Source organism: Miniopterus schreibersii (assembly GCF_964146895.1).
Source record: "Miniopterus schreibersii genome assembly, chromosome: 6".
Taxonomy (NCBI): Eukaryota; Metazoa; Chordata; class Mammalia; order Chiroptera; family Miniopteridae; genus Miniopterus; species Miniopterus schreibersii.
The window spans coordinates 8,758,045-8,775,989 of NC_138107.1; the positions used below are offsets into that span (position 1 = coordinate 8,758,045).

The window sequence follows — 17,945 nt, forward strand, 5'->3', positions numbered from 1 at the left end:
TTTTTAAAATGGCAAATGCTTTTTAGTAAAAATAATAGTGTAAAGTGAATTAAAGTGATGTGATATAATGCTACAACACTGGAGAGAAATACTCTTAGCACATCCATATATTTATAATATTTTTATACATGCATATTTTCTTTATATAATTTTTGTAACCTCTCCTCCCCACACACCCCATTTAACAATGTGCTATTGAAATGTTTCCTTTTCAAGAACTATGGGTTTTATTATACAAGTCAGTTAAAAAGTGAGATTTGATATTAAGGCAAGTCTTATTTATTTACATCAATTAATGAGGAAAATTATGTGGTGATATGAATAATCTAAAATGAAAAGGAACTTGCCTTGGCTGGAGCACTGTCCCATACAGCAAAAGGTCACAGGTTCAATTCCAGGTCAGGGCACATACATAGATTGTGGGTTTGATTCAGGTCAGGGTGTGGGCGTATAGGAGGCGGCCGATCAATGAATCTGTCTCACATAGATGTTTCTCTCTCTCTTCCTTTCTCCTTCTCTAAAATCAATAAAACATAAAATAAAATGAAAAAGAACTTAAAATGTGTATTTGACTCTATAATGAGTTCCTTAATCCAACATATTTTCATTGATACAAAAAGGAAGGGAATGAGATTTTTTTTAACCAACTTTATTGAGGGATAATTTACATTCACTAAATAACACCCATTTTCAGTGAACTATCTGATGTGTTTCGACAATTGTACACACCTGTGTAACCACTATCACTATCAAGATATAGAGCATTTCCATATCCCTCCCCCAAAAGTGGTTGCCTCCTCCAGGCAACCACTGATCCACTTTCTGATCACTACTGATTAGTTGTGCTTGTTCTAGAATTTCATGTAAATGGTGTCATACAGCATGTGCTCATTTGTGGAAATGACCATTTATTGGGTGCCTACCATGTGACAGATGCTTTGCAAGTATACAATCATTTCCCACTTAAATATGAGAAAAGCAGACTCAGAAACCCAATAATTTTCCAAGGATCCAGGAGATCGAGGTTGGATTCCCAGGCAGGGCACATGCCCAGGTTGCAGGCTCGAACCCCAATAGGAGGCGTGGAGGAGGCAGCTGATGGATGACTCTCTCTCATCGTGGATGTTTCTCTCTCTCTCCCTCTCCTCTCCCTTCCTCTCTCTGAAATCAGTAAAAACATATTAAAAAATTTGCTGAATTGAATTGAACTAATTAGAAATTTAGGGGAACAATGTGGTGCAGAAAAGTGTTGGGGGATTAAAAGAGAGAACAAGATAAATGAATCTTTGTCAGCTGGTGACACGGGAGGGCCGGGGCTTGGGTTCAGAGATCAAGGTTGAAGGACATGCTCTTGCCACTGAGCCCCAGGACCTTGAATCAGGTACCCAGCCTCTATGGGTCTAAGTTTCCCATCCATAAGAGGAAGGACTCACTGGGCTAAGTGATCCTTAAGTTCCTTTCAGCTTGGGAGTACAAATCTGGTCATATCACTCATTTGCCTTAAATATCATTTAAGGGCAGCCAATTCCTCTGTTTTTTTTAAACCACAATCTATGGTAATATATAATTTACAGTATGACCTGGTATGTTTGTGTGTGTAAACATATACATATGCATATACGTTGTATTAGGGACTGGTCTGAGATACTGTAAAAGAAATGTGTCTTAAATAAAGTAGAAGTTAACTTCTCTTTCACATAACTTGCCTTCTCTTTCGTAGTTTGGGCGTGTGCTTCTCAAGGCTCTAACCAGCAATACACAGCTTCCAAGTCTGTGCCAAGGTGACTGCTCCAGTTCCTACACTCATGCCTGTATGCAGCCGGAGGGAAAAGGGAAAGACAAAGGAGGGCATGCCATTCCTTTTGGGGCATAACCCAGAAGTGGCACACACCACTTCTGCTCACGCTCAGTTGGCCAGAACTCTCACGCAGCCACGTTTGACTGCAAAGAGGAAAATGTCGTCTCCAGCTGGGCAGCCATGTGCCAGCACTTGGGGGTCTGATTATTAAAATGAACAGAGGAGAACGGATTGATGGAGAACTTGCAGTATTTGCCACAATATATAAACCTGAAACAACATTTGTACAAAATTGTACTTACTCTTAATACAAAAGCATTGGATTTCTCTTTTTTATTTTAGTCTACTCCATTCAATTTCTTGTTCATTTTTAAAATACTGGTCTTGACCTATTAAACTGACCTCACCATACTTGAGTGGGTTGCAACCCTCATGTTGAAAAACACTTTCCCAGAGCAAAGTGCAAACTCATCCTCGGCCCTGCACGGCGGAGTCTTCGAGGCATGGCCACTGCTCACTCTGCAGCCTCCTCGCGGCTGCTGCCCCCAGCACCGCACCACAGAACCCAACCGAGCTCCCCCCTCCTGGACACACCATGCTGTTCCCCACCAACTTGCTGTTCCCTCCATCGAGGATGGCTTCTGCCTCCCACACCCCCACCCAAACTGTTGGCCTAGCAAACCGTCTTCATTGTTCACAGTCCAGCTTGTGTGTCCCTCATCTCATAAGCCTTCCCTTATGCCTAAGTCACCTGCAGAGTTGACCCCCTCCTTGGCGCTGGGTCCCTAATTATCCCCCATCCCAGTTAATGCTCTTAGCTGCCAGCTTCCCCTCCTACTTTGTGAGCCCCTCAGGGGCAGCACAGTAGGCCTCACTCATTTTTGCATCACCAGGACCTTTCTCAAGGCCCAGCACAAAGCCCAGGTCCAGTGCTTGTTCGCAGAGTTGACCAGATGAGCGATTTCTTTACGGGGAAGGGAAGCCTGCCCCAATTCCCTTGGTCACAGTCACTCCTGCCGCTGCTTCCCTCTCCTAATGCTTCCCTTGTGCCTCACACACTGCCTGGTTGTGATGAACCGAGGGACCCTGGAGCCAGGCTGCCTGGGTTCAAATCCCAGCAGTGCCACTTTATGTGTGACTCAAAAAGTGACTCAACCTTCCCGGGCCTCAGCATCCTCACCTGTAAAATGGGGAAAACAATATGCTTTATTTCAGAGAGAATTAAATTAGTTCATTCATTTGAACCATGTTTGCTGCATCTACTCTAATTCTTTGAGCAATTCAACAAGCTCAGCAGACAAAGAGAAACTCCTAGACTTGTTTATCGGGACTGCCAACGCTTCCTCGACCAAGTTTGAGCTGTCCTGAGGCAGCGAGGGGAGATGATTTGTTATGAATAAGGAGTTGGCTCTGGCCTGGGAAACAGCAGGTAGAGTTAGACGGGTACTTCTCTGTTTGATGGTGGGGTCTCCCAAACATGAGACCTGGGTGTCCCAAACGCCAGGACCAGCTGCGGGAAACCAGACAACATTCCAGGTATTTGAGGCGGAAAGAGATCGAGTCTAAGGAATTGGTTCCTTCGGTTGGTGCTGGGCCTCTAGGGATGACTCCTGCATGACCATTGAACTTGCCTGCCAGGGGACCTGCTGTCACTGCCCCCTCAGGAAGCTGGGGATCAGGGACTCACCTTTGGAACTGTTGATTTCCAAAAATAAATGCCACAATAGCAACCCAGGGCTCAGAAAGTCACAGCTGCCCACAAAGCTAGTGACTGAGCACCGGGTCATTGCAGCAGACAACTGGGGTGGCTCCATGACCTCATTTGCCAGCTGCAGTCAAAGGTGGGAGAAAGATGGTCTCTGCCTTGTTTTTACTGTCCCAATACTCTACATCCAGCCCCTAGGACCTCAGCTGCAAGGAAGCCTGGAACATTTGGGTTGAGCTTTCCACGCCGACACCCAGGAGGATGCATTAGAGGGGCTGTGAGGGATGCCGCCAGTGGACCCATCCTACTCCCCATGGCTCACTCACTGTGCCCCAGGCACTGCCTTTCTGACTATTCTGTGAACACAACAAACTTGTTCCCACTGCTTGGAACTTTGCATTTGCTGTTCCCTCTGCTTGGAATGCCCTTCCTGCAGATCTTCACAGTCCTGTTAAGCATCACCTCCCCAGAGAGACATTCCTTATCCAAAGGCCTCCTGGATGCCCTCTCCACTGAGCCTTGGGCCTGCTCCTGAAACAGTCAATCACAAGAGGTTGGGATTATTAGGAACGGCTAAGTCTCACTATCCAGGGTAAAACTATATTGTATCACCTTGTTTTCTTTTCTTCTTTGTGCCTATCACTAGTTGAAATTATGATATATACTTAGATGTCCACTTGCTTATTTCTTGTCTTCCCTGTTTAGAATGTAAGTTTTGCGAGAGCGGGAACTTTATATGTTTTCTTCACCCCTGTAGTGCCAGCATCTAGAACAGGGCCTGATGTATAGCATGTGCTCAATAAACATTTGGTGACCAAACCACTGAGAAATAGAGAAAACACCGCACTTTGGACTTACCTTTGTTACTCCATTTATTATATAATATTGTAATCACTTCCTCACAAGCCCCCTTCTTGATTCAGGGCCAAGACTGCATCCAGTTTTTTTGTTTTTGTTCTTTTGTTTGTTTGTTTAGAGAGAGAGAGAGGAAGGGAGAGGGAGAGAGAAAGAGAAACATTGATGTGAAAGTGGACCATCAATCTGCTGCCTCCTGCATGCCCCCTACCCGGGATTGAGCCCAAAGCTTGGGCATGTGCTCTGACCAGGAATCAAACCAGCAAGCTTTTGGTGCATGGACGACACTCAACCAACTGAGCCACACTGGCCAGGTCCACATCCTGTTTTTAAATTTTGCCTCACTTTTTAGTATAATTTCCAGCAAACAGTTGACAAGCCATGCATTTTGATAAATGAATAAATGAGAAAGAAAGAAAGAGAGAGAGAGAGAGAGAGAGAGAGAGAGAGAGAGAGAGAGAGAGAGAAAGAAAGAAAGAAAGAAAGAAAGAAAGAAAGAAAGAAAGAAAGAAAGAAGGAAAGAGAAAGAGAGAGAGAGAGAGAGAGAGAGAAAGAAAGAAAGAAAGAAAGAAAGAAAGAAAGAAAGAAAGAAAGAAAGAAAGAGAAAGAGAGAGAGAGAGAGAAAAAAAGAAAGAGTGTACATGTTTAGGAAGCATAGGCGTGTTTCAGGATGTCAGAGGAGTCAAAGGAGGGTGGTTATGGTACAAAGGTGGTCAAATGCTAAATAAAATAATCTCAAGCAGGCCAGAAAATGCAAGAGATCCTTGGATGGGAGGTGGGGCAGGCTGAGGTCAGGGTGCTGGTAGCAGGTTCAGTCTGGGCAGAGGAAGGGGCAGGAGCTTGGAAACCTTGAGAAGGAGCTGCCAAGTGTCTGTTTGCAGAATTGATAGGATCTCTAGTTGCCTGGGCACTTCTTACTACTACTTTCTCCCAATCCCTCTGAAAGGGATCCTTTGTCCCCCTAAAACCCTGAGAAGGAAGAGGGTTTCAAGGTTCCATCTCCAGTTCATTCATAGAATACATCTTGTCAGTGTCACGCTGCTGGGCGAGAGAAAAACCAAACATCCCGTTTAAATAAGATGCAGTCTAGTGTCGCCCCTCATGGAATATATTTCTTTTCTATCTTTTTAAAAAATATTTATCTTTATTGATTTCAGAGAGAGGAAGGGAGAGGGAGAGAGAGAAACATCAATGATTAGAGAGTCATTGATCGGCTGCCTCCTGCACGCCCCCCACTGGGGATGGAGCCTGCAACCCGGGCCTGTGCCCTGACTGGGAATCGAATCGCGTTCTCCTGGATCCTAGGTCGACGCTCAACCGCTGAGCCACACCGGCCAGGCTCATGGAATATATTTCTGAAGGAAAAAGGCAGTCTTGGTAGGAGGCAGAAGGAGATTTAAAAAAAATTTTTTTAACCTTTTTATATCTTTAATATGTAAGTTATTTATTTCTGATAATCACAAAATAATTGCTTAACTCTGCCTTTCACATGTATGAAAAGATGCAAACATATACAAATACACACACAAACACCATGTGCACAAGCAGAAGCACTCATATACACAAACACAGATGCACAAACACGCACACACGTGAAGCCCTGTTTAGGAAACAAAATTAATAAATTAATAGTCAGAAGGCATTTGTAAAGCCTATTTCCCTGGGAAGAAAATCATATGAATTTATGAAAGAAATATTTAAGCATTTAAATAACTTTCTGTTTACTAGCAGCTGGTGAAGGGACGAAAGGCAAGGGGAAGGAAGCCGAGGGTTTCACAAGCAGCTTGCCCACGTGAAGGCCGTCTGGCCGGTCAGGAGGTCAGCCTGTTGTCGCCTGGCGGCCTCGCCAGGGACAGGCTCCCAGGGGCCTCCGTACCCACTTGTTGGGTGGGCAAATCGATGGGGAAAAAAGAGCAAGGCATCAGTCCCTATGTACAGACCAATAGCCAGACAAGACCAAAGCAGAGAGAAAGGGACTCACAGGCCGAGGGCAGCCGCGACGGGCAGCTGCGGGGGTGCGGGGGCAAGGAAGCGGGGGACTGAAGGGAGGCAGACAGACACTCGCATGTCTTGAAACTGGTGGGAGAAGTCAACACAGGATGAAGCGTGACCTCTGTGGGACACGCTGCTAGCGGAGATCTGGGGTTCCAGGCCATGGCAGCGGGGTGGGAAAGAAAAATGCGCACAGGCGTGGTGGATGCCGCCCAGGCCGTGGGGAAAGGGGAGCTCTCTCTCTGGGGAAGTTCCTGCCTACTCTCGACACCACTGTGCCCTGAACTGAGTCCCTTCCTTCACCCTCAGGTGGAAATGACAAATAAGAGCTTAGAGCGCGACTATCTCAGGGGTACTTGCACCTTCTCAGGATCCCACTTTTCCATTCCCTCCCCTCCCTTCTCAGGGCTACATTATATTCTCTTCTAGGATCTTAAGGTCTCCTCCTCCAGGAAGACTTCCCTGACTTTCTGCCCTCTGAGAGTTGAGACTTGTCCTGCAGCCCCCAGCACCTATCACACCGGGTGTAAATTGCCCCGAGTGACCCAGCCCCTCAGTGGGCTGGGGGCCCCTGGGAATGTGGCCTGCGTCTTGCTTTCCAGGGTATACTATACTTCCTAGCTCAAGAGAGGGTGGAAAGCAGGAGCTCTCCATGGGCGTGGGGCCAGCTCTCAGAGCACTGCCCTTCCCCGGGCCTGCGCTGCTCCAAAGGCTTGTTTTGGGCTTGGTGAGGGGGAGCTGGAGGCGGAGGTGATGCGTCTGGGGTCAGTGCTACTGCAAGGCAAGGGGGTGAGGGAGGAAGGAAGGGACAAGAAAGCTGAAAGCAGGCCCCCTGGGGGGGTCTTCCCACCACAGACTCCAGAAGCGAGCAGCAGGAATTTGCCTCTCGCCAGCCCATGCACTGTAACCACCATTTGGAAAACAAGGAATGACAGGCTGTTCTGTTCTGCTGAAGGTCTGTGTCCATTCATTCCATAAATATTTGTTGAGCACCTCCTATGTGCTGGGCGTTGTTCTAGGTGCTGGGAAAATAGCAATGAAGAAATGTGGTGCTGCCCAGCCAGCGTGGCTCAGCGGTTGAGCGTCGACCTAGGATCCAGGAGATCAGGGTTCGATTCCTGGTCAGGGCACATGCCCGGGCTGTGGGCTCGATCCCCAGCGGGAGGTGTGCAGGAGGCAGCTGATCAGTGATTCTCTCATCATTGATGTTTCTCTCTCTCTCCCTCTCCCTTTCTCTCTCTCAAATCAATAAAGATTTATTTAAATCTATATATAGTGTCCCTGGCAGGGTAGCTCAGTTGGTTAGAGCGTCGTCCCAATAAGCCAAGGTTTTGGGTTCGATCTCCGGTCAGGGCACATACAAGAGTCAACCAATTACCCGGCAGGTTGAGCATCACTCTATGAACCAGGAGATCGCGGTGTGATTCCCGGTCAGGGCACATGCCCGGGTTGTAGGCTTGGTCCCCAGTACAGGGCGTGCAGGAGGCAGCCGATCAATAACTGTCTCTCATGATTGATGTTTCTATCTCTCTCCCTCTCCCTCCCTCTCTGAAGTCAATAAAAAAAACATTAAAAAAAGAGAATCAACCAATGAATGCATAAATAAGTGGAACAACAAATCGATGTTTCTCTCTTCCTTTCCCTCTTTCTCTAAAATCATTAAATAAAAATTAAAAAAAGAAAATACGGTGCTCATATTTTGAGGGGTCCGAGAGGTAAGTCAGGTGACAGCACAAGTTATGAAAAAGTAAAGCAGGATAAGTGGCTTAGAGGAGAATAAGCTGGGGAGGGGCTGTGTCACATAGGTTGGTAGGAAGGCCTCTCTGATGCCTTTTGAGCAGACACCTGAAAGGAACAACAGAGGAAGCTGGTGGTTATACAGAGTAAGAACATTCCAGGCTAAAGGAACAGCATGTGCAAAGGCCCTGAGGCTGGAGTGTGCTGGGTGTGTAAGAGCAACTGCAAGGAGGTCAGTGTGGCTGGAGCAGAGGGAGGGAAGACAAAGTGGTTAGAGGGATGACAGGGAACTGGGTCGCTTAGCACGCCATGGTAAACACTCAGGGTTTTTACTCCGAGTGCGGTGGAGAGCCCTGGCAGGACATGAGTAGCGGAGTAGGGGAGACGTGATCTGACTAAGGGTTCAACAGGATCCCTTCAGCTGTTGGGTGGAGAACTGACGCAGAGTGGACAAGGGTGGCATTGGGGAGACCAGTTAGCATGCCACCAGTGCAACAGTCTGGGAGTAAGATGGTGACGGTTTGGGCTAGGTGGTGGCAGTGGAGGCGATGAGAAGCGGTAGATCTGGATCTGTGTTGAAGATGAAGCTGATGGGTTTTGTTGGGGGTTCAGTCCACATTCAAGGAGAGGTGATGAGTGTGCAGGGATTGTCAGGAATCGTGTTAGAGGTGCCTGCTTCAGCACAGAAGCAATTGGATCAAGTGCACAGTACAGGGGAGAGGTCCAGGCTGCAGATGTCACATGGAGGTTATTGCAGTGGGCCTGGGTGGGAGCTGGAAGTGACTGAGACAGGGGTGAGAACGGGACCAGGGACTGACCCTGGAGCACTGCGATGCTTGGAGGTCAGGGAGATGAGAAGGAGACTGCAAAGGCGATGGAGGGCGAAGGCCTTGTGTCCCTAGGCCAAGAGAGGAAAGTGCTTGCAAAACAGGGAGGGATCAGCTGGGCAAAAGCCATGGAGAGGTCGTGCAAGAGAAGGTCGAGAACGGAACCTGGGATTGGGCAGTGTGGAGATCATCTTACCAAGCCCAGTCTCAGTGGAAGTAAGGGGGTTTTAGACAGAACGGGAAGCCAGGAAGTGGAGGCAGATGTACACACTTTGGAGTGTTGGTGTAAAGGGGCACCAGCCTGTGTCTGAGCGTCTTAAGTTGTTCTGCATCAGGCAGCTCTTAGCTCTCTCCCTCCACCTCTTCCCTGCAGAGGTCTCCAGTCTCCCAATCCCACCCCCCACCCCCCCAGCTGGGATGGGGAGCAGAACCCTGAAGTCTGGTACCAACAAGTTACAATCAGTCTAGGCACACCTTGTGAGACTAGGGCAGGAATCCACACTATTGGTCCTCAGTCATCAGTTTGTGGCTCCCTAAATCGCAAATCAGCCAGCCAGCCAGCCAGCCCTGAAGAATCCCGCCCAGGCCGCAGAGCCGAGCAAAAGCTTACTGCTGACTGCCATCTGGTGGTCATTTTGGAAACTGGCCTGGCTCCAAATCTCTCTTAGGGTGGTGGGAAGAATTGAGTGAAGTGTTAGAATAGCACCTAGTACTCAGTGTTCAGTAAAAGTGGTTTGGGGGAGTGTGGTCAAAACAGTGTCCCTTGACTTTACTCCCAACATTTTTTGAAGGAAAAGGAAATATCCTAAATGGAGCTCCCCCTTTTTTTAAACTCTTGGTAAAAGTGCTTCAGGGGACCAAACAGGACATTTGTGTGTGGAGTCAGATGATATAGATTCAAATCCTGCTTTTTCTACTATGTGACCTTGATCACATCACTTAAGAGTCTTAACTCTGTTTCGTCAAACCATAAAATGGAAACATTAGGGTGAAAACTATGCAAGATGGTGAATGTAAAGAGCTCTCAGTAAAAGATGCTTTTCATTAGTTGACAGTAGTGACACACCAGCTTTTGGTGCCAGGGTGTATTGTTTTAAAATAATAGTTCTCAACTGGGGGCAATTTTGCCCCCTAGGGAACAACTGGCAATGAGATATTTTTGGTTGTCACAAGGATGGCAGGATCTAGTGGCATCTAGTGGGCAGAGGCCAGGGGTGCTACTAAACATCTTACAGTACACAGGGCAGCCCTTTACAAGACAAACTATTCAGTCCAAAATGTTCTTAAAGTGAGAAATTCTCGAGCTTTCTTACTATTTTCTGAAAAGTATGAGGGAAGCAGGGTGATGCCTGACGCTGGAAGGGGTTCTTTTGATGGCTCATGCGGGAGTAACACAAGGCTTTGTATTACTGTGCTCTCCAATGTGGTAGCTAGGAGCTAGCCAAATGTGGCTACTGAAATAAAAATAAATTAAGAGGTTGAAAATCCTGGGTAGTAAGAGCCACATTCCAAGTGCTCAGCAGCCACATGTAGCTGGTGGACAGCACAGAGACAGAACATTTCTACCAGCACAGAAAGTTCTATCAGATAGCACTGCGCTACAAGGACTCAGCAGAACCAGGCATGTGTGGGCAATCCACGAGAGAAAAACTAGAAACCAAGGGCATGCAGAGAGGAGGGGGCCATGAGAGACAACGGCATGCGATAAGCAAGCACGAAGGTAGTATATAATTCAATGCTAAGCAAGTCACAAACACACGCACAGTAATCGATCCATGCAAACTTCCCTCCCTCAAGAATCACTCTTAAATGCACAAAACTCAACAACCCCAAAAAGGCAAACAGAAGCAACAAAAGTAGGCGGGGAAGGGGAGCTCCACTGTTGGGGAGCACTGTCCCCCTCTCTCTCTCTTCCCTGCCACAGTTCAGTTTAACTTGCGGTACATCATTGCTGGCCCGACGTGTGTCCAAGAGTCGAGAGTAGTGATGGAGGAGAGCCTGCGGCGGCTTATCTTGCTTAAAGTCTTGGGGTCCATATAAAGGTTGTACGTATACTTGACGATAAAGGGCAGAGAGAAGAAGTACAGGAGCATGCGAGAGACTTGGAAGAACAAGTGTGGGTAACCTATCTCCCTGAACTGGTATTTCAAGGCTCTGTTGATGAGCAGGACCATGGAGAAGTTGATGAGCTCATAGAGGACGATCCACAGGGCATAGGACAGCAAGCCCGCGCAGATGCTCGCGTGGATGCTGTAGAGCAGCAAGGTGCTGGCCATGATGGTGATGGTGGACAGGCAGATGCTGATGCTTTTTTTGTTTATCAAGATCCAAGAGGTTAGCCCAGACTTCGAGTCCACGTAGATAGAGAACTTATCCTCGTAGCCTAGTAATGTAAGCTCATTCAAGTCGAAGATGAGGAGCTGAATGGTGTTAAGGATAGAGAAGATGCCCACCAAAACAGACAGCATCCTGTTATCCATCTCCTGTTGTTCTACCCGAGCTTCTCCTGCAGGAAAAACCACGGAGATCCATGACAAGGTGGCAGAGCCAGCCCTAGGCAAATTCCCCAAGCCGCTGGAGGTCAATGTGGGAGCTCAGAGTGACAATGGTATGCGGACAGGCCATGGGCAGCATGGGGAAAGGGAGTCTGGTCCTTGCTCTGACCTAACTAGCTATAGGTGACCACATCCCTGGGAATGGGGGCATCCTTGGCTTGGGATGCTCCCTAGGAAGCTTCCAGCTCTGCTGCTCCAGCTGCTGCTCTGCTTTATGGTGATAAAAAGGGTGTTCTTGTCGGTGTCAGGCTTGTGGGAACTAGGAAGCTCCTGTGTCTGGAATAATAATAGAGTCCATTCTGGGCTCCTCTCTGGGATGTTTGTTTCTCTGAGGTCAGAAAACGCTTGGTTCCTCGAGGGCCTGGGATGATCCCTGACCTTCCCCCAGGCGCTCTGTCTTTCCTCCAAGCCTTCAGGAATGGAATTTCCCTGCTTTGCTCCCTGCGTCTGACCCAGACTTGTTCCAAGTCCAGGTTCAGCCGGCAGTGAGTGGAATGGGGGAAGGTTTATGGATCCGACTTACTATCTTCTCTGCCCAGGGTGAAGGTGCCTCAACAATAAGCCACCATCGTGGAGGTGAATGCCCAGCAGGCAGACCTCCTGCTGCAATCGAGGCTGGACCTGAACCTGAACCCTAGAGGCCGGCTCCAGCCTCAGGGAGAGGCCCAGAGACCCAGTGGACCCCCTGAGGGCATGTTGATTGCGGAGGACCCAAGGCTGGAATAGGCTGGGCCGGTTTAAACGTCCCTCCCAGCCCAGATCACCTTCTTACCGGCTCCCAGTTCAGAGAATTCCAGAGCAAAGCTCCCTCCTCTTCACTCCTCACCCTGTGAGCCGGCACTGCGGGGAGAGGGAAGGGGAACGGTCACACGTGAGAGGAGCACGTGCAGTCCTCGGGCCGATGTGTGTCCGATGTTTGTGGCCTCCTGAGCAGACTGGGACAAGGCTCCTGCTCAGTCCTGTCGAGCACAGACAGGCTGCCATAAGCCTCCCTCCAGCCTTCTCCTCACTCTATCAACCTCAAATAAGCTTTTCTTCTCTTTTTCTTGGTCAGTAGCATTTTTTTTTATTGTGATAAAACATACATAACAAATTTTACCGTTTCACCCTTTTTGCATGTACAATGCAATGGCATTACATACATTCACGTTGTTCTGCAAGCCTTACCATCACCCATCTCCAGACTTTTTCATGTTCCTCAAGAATACCTTTGTCATCAAACACCAACCCCCAGCCCCGTTAACCACCATTCCACTTTTTCTCTCTGAATTTTACTATGCTAAGCACCTCATGCAAGTGGAATCACACCGTCTTTGTCCTCTTGTGTCCGGCTTTTTCACTTCGCATAACGTCGTCAAGGCTCATCCCAAGTATTCTCACACACTATTTCCCGCTACCCTCCCACCCTGTGTGACTCCAAAGAGTAGTCCTCGAGGCACGAACCTCTCGCTGCACCCCAGGCCCCGAAGGGTCCCCGTGGGGTGGGAGAGGCAGTGTGCTTGCCAGTCAATAGCTGCATTGATACTTCCCTGTCCCCACCAACTAAAGAGCACCCCATTCCTGCTCACAAAGCAGCTTCCAGAGCAGCCACTATCCACAGGGTGTTCTTCTGCACCAACCCAAATAGGGCCCCAAACCACTCAGGCTCAATGTTGTGGTTTAAGCCTGTGTTGCAGATTTCAAGGCTATGTCTTTATCAATCCCATTGTTTTCGCATCCCTGCTGCCCAGCCTTGGTTTTGGCCCTGTCACCTCCCTCCTGAATCGCCACCCCAATAACCACCTAACTTCTCTTTCTGTCTCCTGTCGCCTTCCTCTGGACGTTCACTCAGCCGTCATTCATCAGGCATCTATCGAGCACCTACTACGTGCCGGGTACCGAGCTTGGTACTGGATATATAAAGTAAATATTCTGGGGAGGAAGCTAGACAAATAAAATGTTACAAAAATTTAAGGACAACAAAACGTCCCCTGCAATGTGATAAATGCTGCGGAAGAGGTGGTTCAGTGTCCTCAAGATGCAACAAGGCCTAACCCCGAATGAGAAGCATGAGAGGCTTTTCTGGGGGAGGCAACCATGAGCTTGTGTCTTAAAGGATGTGGGTAGGAACTGGGTAGAAAGGGAGGAGCCTCATCCCCAGCAAAGTGGACAACATCCAGGCAGGCTCAGAATCAGCAAAGCCATTTTGGAAACTGCAGGTTTGGTGTCAATTGAGCAGAGGGGTAGGCTGCAGGGGTGTGCAGGGGCCAGAGAAAGGAAGGGGCCTTACTTGCCACCTGCCATGTGGAAGTTTCTCTGGAAGGCAACAGGGAGACCTGGGTGGGTCTTGAGCGTGTGTGTGTATGAGAGACAGGATCTGATTTGCATTTTAGAAAACTACTTCTTGCTGCTGAGGGGACCATGGGTCAGAAGGGGGCAAGAGTGGAGGCAGGTGAACAGTTGAAAGGCTGGTGAGGAAAACGGGGTGAAGCGAGTTAACACAGGGACTTTGCATTTGGGGAACAGGGCTGTGAGAGGAAGCATCTGGGATGAACACTGAGGTGGAGAGCATGAAGGCAGGAGCACACTCAGTGTGGGGGTGGGGAAGGTGAGGAGGACGACATCTTGGGAAATGGTGGGTCTGCATTCCCTAGGGACAAATAGACAGGTCTCCTATGAAACCACCTCCGTCAGCTTAGAACGCAGAGAGAATCTGAGCCTTTGCTGGGTATAGGATTCTTGGTTAACAGTGGGCTTTTGAAAGCACTTTAAATATGTTATCCTGCCATCTGGCTTCCATTGTTTTTGCTGAGAAATCAGCTGTTAATCTTATTGGGATTTCCTCATAAGCGACCAGTCTTTCCTTTTCCCTTCCCTTCCCTTCCCTTCCCTTCCCTTCCCTTCCCTTCCCTTCCCTTCCCTTCCCTTCCCTTCCCTTCCCTTCCCTTCCCTTCCCTTCCCTTCCCTTCCCTTCCCTTCCCTTCCCTTCCTTTCTTTCTTCCTTTTTCTTTTTCTTCCTCTTTCTTTATTTCTTTTTCTTCTTCTTTTTAAAAATATCTTTATTGATTTCAGAGAGAGGAAGGGAGAGGGAGAGAGATAGAAACATCAATGATGAGAGAATCATTGATCGGCCTCCTGCACACCCCTGACTGGGGATCAAGCCCGCAACCCGGGCATGTGCCCTGACCAGGAAACAGACCTCGATCTCCTGAATCATAGGTCGATGCTCAACCACTGAGCAACACCAGCAGGGCATCTTTTGCTGCTTTCAACATTCACTTTTCTTCTTGTCTTTGACTTGAGTAGTTTTACTATGCAGTGTCTGTGGAGCTTTTGTATTTATCCTAGTTGGAGTTTTTTTAAGCTTACTGGATATAGAGTTTTCAATAAATTTGGGAAGTTTTCAGCCATTATGTCTTCAAATATTTATTTTTTCTGTTCCTTTCTCTCCTCTCCTTCCAATACTACCATTATGCATATTTTGGTTGCTATGCCTTATAACGTCCCACATTTCTCTGAGACTCTGCTTATTTTGCTTCATCTTTATTCTCTGTTCTTTAGATTGCATAATCTCTGACATCTACCTTCAAGTTTACTAATTCTTTCTCCTGCCAGTTTAAATCTACTGTTGAGCCTCTCTAGTGCAGCCTTCATTTCAGTTATTCTACTTTTCTTTTTTTAATCCTCACCCAAGGATATTTTTCCATTGCTTTTCAGAGAGAGCAGAAGGGGGGGGGGGAGAGAGAAACATCACTGTGAGAGAGACATTGATTAGTTGCCTCCTGCACCCACCCAGTTGCCTTTTGCCACAACCTTCACCATTTTTTAGAGTGCCTTTAGGCTTGAACGTCTCCATGCTCTGTTGCAAATGAAGCCAGCTCTTTAGGAAGAGACTACAAACTGTTTTATCTCCCATGCCCCAGCCAAAATCTCTGGGCCAGGGCTCTGGAACTGTGGGTGGGGACAACTGTCTACTTCATTCTTAGTGACACTCCTGCTTTAGAATCTGAGTGCTCATGAGGAAGAGTAGCTTGGGGTCTTCTTGGATTGCCTCTCGTCACTGGAACTACCACCTTACAAACTGGGGCAAGGGTAATTGGGGCCCCAGTACTCTCAGCAGTACCCCATCCAACACAATGCCTCTCTCCTGTGGGTAGGGGCTGGGCAGCAAAAGGGGGCCCCCTCCTTTTAGCCTCAGCAACAGGTACCTGGGGCCAGGGTGAGAAATGCCAATGTTCTGCTCCTCCTGGGAAGAAGACCCTGACTAGGGGATCAGGAGGAGGAAGCCTGTTTTCTTGGCTGCATCAGTCTGGAGTAGAGTTTCTGTCTGGCTAAGCAGCAAGAGGGAAGGGAGGAAGTGGGAAAATATGGGCAAATATTTGATATTTTTCTTGTCATTTAAAGTTCTTTAAAAGATAATTTAAACAAAAGCAAAATGTAGGTTGAGATTTATAACATATAAAAGCAAAACATGATAACAACAGCACAAATAGGAGAGGAATCTTGGAAGTTTACTATTGTAAGGTTCTTATACTATATATGAAGCAGCATAATATCATCTGAAGGTAGACTCTGATAAGTTAAAGATATACACTACGAACTCTAAAACAGTAACTAAAATAATACAACCAAGAATTATATATAATGTCACAAAGGAGGTAAAATGAAACCATAAGAAATATTAAATTAATCCAAAAGAAGGTAGAAAAAGAAAAAAGCCCCAAAGAGTAGATGGGACAAATAGAAAACAAATAATAAAGGACCACTAAATGTAAATGATCAAAAGACTCAAATTAAAAGGTTGTTAGACTGAATAAAAAAGCAAGACCCAACTATACACTGCCTATCATAAACATATTTTAAATATAAAGATACATGCCCGGCCAGCATGGATCAGTGGTTGAGCATTGACCTAGGAACCAGGAGGTCACAGTTTGATTCCCAGTCAGGGCACATGCCCTATTTAGGGCTCAGTCCCCAGTGTGGGGCATGCAGCAGGCAACCGATTGATGATGTTTCTCTGTCACCAATGTTTCTATCTATTTCTCTCTCTTTCTAAAAATAAAAAAAGAATTTGTAGTTAAAAGCTTCCCACAAAGAAATTCCAGGTCCCGATGGCTTCTGTGCTGAATCCTACTAAACATTTAAGGAAGAAATAAATATCAATTATACATAAACTCTTATGAAAATTGACAAGGAAGACACATTCCTTTCTATGAACTAAGCATTACTGTGATACCAAAACCTAATGAAGACATTATAAGAAAATTACAGACAAATATTCCCTATGAGCATAAATGCAAAATTTTAAAACAAGATTTAACAAATCTAATCCAACAATATGTAAAATAAGAATTATACATCATGACCAAGTAGAGTTTGTTCCAGGAATATCATGGCTGGGTTAACATTTGAAAATCTATCAAAGTAATTTACCATGTTAATAATCTAAAAAAATAAAGAGCATATAATCATCTCAACACATGTACAAAAACATCTGACGATATGCAACATTTATTCCTGATTTTTAAAATTCTTCAGCAAACAAGGGATACAAAGGAACTTCCTCAACCTGATACAGGACATCAGTGAAACACCTATAGCCAACACCATACTTAATGGAGAAAGACTGAGTGCTCTCCCTCTAAAATCAGAAACAAGACGATAATGTTCCTTCTCCCTGCTTCTACTCAGTGTTGCACTGGAAGAGCTAACCAGTGCAATTAGGCAAGAACAGGAAGGAGGAAAACTATATCTGCAGACATGACTGACTATGCAGAAAATCTGAAGGAATCTACAAAAACATTACTTGACCTAATACATGAGTTTAGCAATGTTGCAGGATATGAGATCAATATATTTTAAAAATTGTATTTCTATATACTATCAACAAAAATTCAGAATTAAAATTTAACCAATAATACTATTTACAATAGCATAAAAAATAAAATACTTAGAGATAAATCTGGAAAAGATGTGAAAGACTTGTATATTGAAAATTACAAAGCATTGCTGAGAGAAATTAAAGAAGACTTAAATGAATGAAGAGAAATACTGTTGTCACGGGTTAGAAGACACAATATTGCTAAGATGTCAGTTCTCTCCACATTGATCTATAAATTCAATGTTATTCCAATCAAAATTTCAGCAGGCTTTATTTTTCATAGAAATTTTAAGCTGATTCTGAAGTTCATAAGGAAACACAAAGAACGCAGAATAGCCACACAATTTTGAAAAAGAACAAAGATGGAGGACTATGATTTAAAGTCTTATTATAAAGCTACCATAGTTAAGACAGGGTCACATTGGCCGAAAGAGAGACAAATAGATATATGGAATAAAACAGAATCCAGGAAGAGGCATGTGTGTGTATATACAGTCAATTCAGTAGAAAAAGGATAGTCTTTTCAAGAGTTAGTGTTGGAACAACTAGATATCCAGGAACAAAAGGTATACTTTGATCTACATCTCTCGCCATATATAAAAAATAACTCAAA

At 46.2% G+C, this 17,945-nt stretch overlaps 1 protein-coding gene across 1 annotated transcript; it reads right to left on the minus strand.

The window, feature by feature from the left end:
• Window positions 1–10,839: 10,839 nt before the first annotated feature.
• TMEM217B (transmembrane protein 217B) lies at window positions 10,840–11,394 on the minus strand (the record flags this gene model as incomplete). Its single annotated transcript, XM_081140403.1, has 1 exon — window positions 10,840–11,394. The coding sequence occupies one exon, from the start codon at window positions 11,392–11,394 to the stop codon at window positions 10,840–10,842; it is 555 nt and encodes a 184-aa protein (XP_080996529.1).
• Window positions 11,395–17,945: the final 6,551 nt, after the last annotated feature.